At 38.0% G+C, this 2,848-nt stretch overlaps 1 protein-coding gene across 2 annotated transcripts in view; it reads right to left on the reverse strand.

Moving 5' to 3' along the window:
* Positions 1-2,848, reverse strand: part of LOC107707476 (cat eye syndrome critical region protein 2-like) — a 35,590-nt gene that overhangs the window by 12,274 nt on the left and 20,468 nt on the right. For both annotated transcript variants that reach the window (XM_016511499.1, XM_016511498.1), the window contains exons 3-6: positions 1,751-1,934; positions 1,505-1,632; positions 1,317-1,391; positions 1,131-1,195 (exon numbers count right to left, since the gene is read on the reverse strand). In XM_016511499.1, the coding sequence (XP_016366985.1) occupies positions 1,131-1,195; positions 1,317-1,391; positions 1,505-1,632; positions 1,751-1,934 (452 nt within the window). The remainder of the gene's footprint in view (positions 1-1,130; positions 1,196-1,316; positions 1,392-1,504; positions 1,633-1,750; positions 1,935-2,848) is intronic.

Consider the following 2,848-nt stretch of genomic DNA (forward strand, 5'->3'; position numbering starts at 1 on the left):
GGACTGTGTACAACTCGCTGTGAACTCGCTCAGGGCGGTTCTACGTTAAAACGGCAGTGTCTGTCAACATTCGTGGGCGGGGCCTGTGGCTAATGTGACGTCACATTAGCACCAATGCTAAAAATAGGCCATTGGGAGACACTGCTTATTATTTATGGGGATTAAAAAAAAGGAGTGGGTGGATTTTTATCATTATAGCGTGGTTGTGTACACACACTGCCAACACACATTTATGTCCAAACACCTTGCAAAAGTGAATTTTGCATAATAGGTCCCCTTTAAGTGAACAAACAGTTGGGAAAGAAATCGGATGCATGTCAGTATATTAGATCCGTGCATTCGGTCTTAAAAAGACAGCAGCCTAATAAACCTACTGCTGTCTGTATCATTAATGTTAATCAAACAACAAAAGACAGAGAAAATCACTCACTGCTCTTGAATGAATCACTTTATAACTTCAATAAGAAGCAATGTATATTTGATTCATACAGTGATGCAGAGTTGTAAAGTTTAACTCAGGCTTTAATGTCCATTTTGGTTGTTTAATGCAATACTGTGTTTTAAATTGTTCAAACAGGTAAGTCACAGGCTTGTTCCACTCTGGATATTCTCAATAGTACATCTCAAAATTGGGAAGATCGCGATTCAGATCATGGATCGTGATTTTGTGTGACAAGATCGTGATATGTCATTTTGGGAAGGTCGCCCACCCCTACTCCAAAGTACACAAAAATGACAAAATAAATAATTTTATAATAAAACCAAAGCATCCTGATAATAATTTGTCAAATGTTACTAAATCTGTTTAGCTTCCAACCAGTAGCTTGAGCTTTCATCTCTTAGAAATCTCTGTGTAGGCAAGCTACAACTTCTGGCATGATTACTAGCATTTCATTTCAACTTGCGTCATGAAAGTTCCACATTTCATGCTTTTGCTGAAAGAGCATTTCATGCACATCGCAGCAGACATGCATTACAGCTGCCCTGGGTGCTTTAAGCCACTTGCGATGCAGAATAATAATGAAGAAAAAATGGTTAACTCTACATCTTTAGGCCTACAACAAACAGCAGCAATACTAATAAAATACTAACAATAATAAAAGCAGCAATACTTGTTTACAGTGACTCACCTATTGCAGGCTTGGGCTCCTCAACACTTTCATCCTCTTCCTTCACAGAGTCTTCCCCCTCCTCCCTAAAACAAACAAGAATAGACACTTATCTTTCTAAATAATTCAATTTCAAAGCCTAGTAAGTAGTAAATCTTTGTACTAAAGCATTTTATACAATGCATTTAAAGGATGTTTAGGTCTTACATGGCCAGTCTATCTTCAGACTTCTTTGGTGGCCTCCCTCTTCTTTTCTTTTCAGTCACTTTGTCGTAACTCTCACTGTGAAAATGGTTTCTCGGTGAAGGTTTCTTTTACAACTTTTAACATACATATACTAACAAATATAAATGCCATTGTTTCTTGTAGGCTTTTGTGAAAGCACCTCTCCATACCTGTATTGGGGAGACATTGCTTCGACTGGCTCCTCTTTGAATAGCCGTGTACCATAAAAGTACCAATAGAGGGCCCCGTTCCCATCCTGGCCCAGAGGCTCAACACGTAAACTGTCTGCACCCAGGCCCTGTAAAACCCAGGATTCCTTTTAGACAAAATGCATTTTGATCACTTCTGTTATGGTGAGTATTAAACAAACAAATGCAAAACCTGTATCTGTTTTTGTGCTATGACAAGGTTGCTACCTTGAGCCGGTCAAAGACATCAGCAGCATCAAGACGATAGTCACAGAGTCTGTGCAAGAGTTCCACCTGTGTGCGGGGTGGCAGCTCTTCAAATGGGTGCTCCTTCAGTGGATTGGCCTTCCCTTCTTCCAGTTCCCAGCGGTAATTGATAATGTCTTCCAGGTAACTGCTAAAGGACTGAATCCTAAAAATAAAAAATAAAAAAATAATAAATAAAAAGGATTACAATACATCTTTATATCTAGAATTGACTAGTCATGTCATAAACTAAACATTCATTTACAAAGTTTCCATCTAAATTGTGAATTTCATTTATACAAAAAAAAAAAATCTAAACATCACAACAAATCTGCAAAAAGAAATGTCAAAAAGAAAAAAATCATCGCTTCTGGGGGAAAAGAGATGGAAGTAGAGGTCACTGTGGCTCTTCTAGTCATTTCTAGGAGTTTACAGTGTGCAGACAAAATGCCCTGACAAAGTTTAAGTTTGCTAATAGGCAACAAGACATTTGCTGGCCTGATGTCTGGGAGCGACCGCATGTCAACATATTTCTGGAAAGCAATCATAGACCGTCATCTCAGTGAATTATTCTGTGAAATGACTTGAGGCAGTCACATGACTTTTTGGATGCCCATCTAGGAATTTTCATTGCATTTTATGTACGTCTTCTACACGAATCAAGTTTTTGGAAAATTTTATTCACATCTTTGTTGTTTCCATGCAGCATTTTATATTTCATATTCCCAAATTTGCCCAATATGTATGAATGGCCAATTTATAATCAACTAACATTTAAAAAAATGTTTTGAAAGCAACACAAGCTATCTACTTAGCAGCGGCCTTCCACCTTGATTTTAAAGAGTTAGTTCACCCAAAAATGAAAATGATGTCATTAATTACTCACCCTCATGTCATTTCAAACCCGTAAGACCTTCGTTCATCTTCGGAACACAAATTAAGATATTTTTGATGGAATCTGAGAGCTGTCTGACCCTGCATAGACAGCAACGCAACTGAAATTATCCCAAGTCCAGAAACGTAGCAAGGAGATCTGTAAAATAATCCATGTGACATCAGGGGTTCAACCATAATTTTACG

The sequence above is a fragment of the Sinocyclocheilus rhinocerous genome, unplaced genomic scaffold (assembly GCF_001515625.1).
Source record: "Sinocyclocheilus rhinocerous isolate Xijiao unplaced genomic scaffold, SAMN03320098_v1.1 scaffold534, whole genome shotgun sequence".
Taxonomy (NCBI): domain Eukaryota; kingdom Metazoa; phylum Chordata; class Actinopteri; order Cypriniformes; family Cyprinidae; genus Sinocyclocheilus; species Sinocyclocheilus rhinocerous.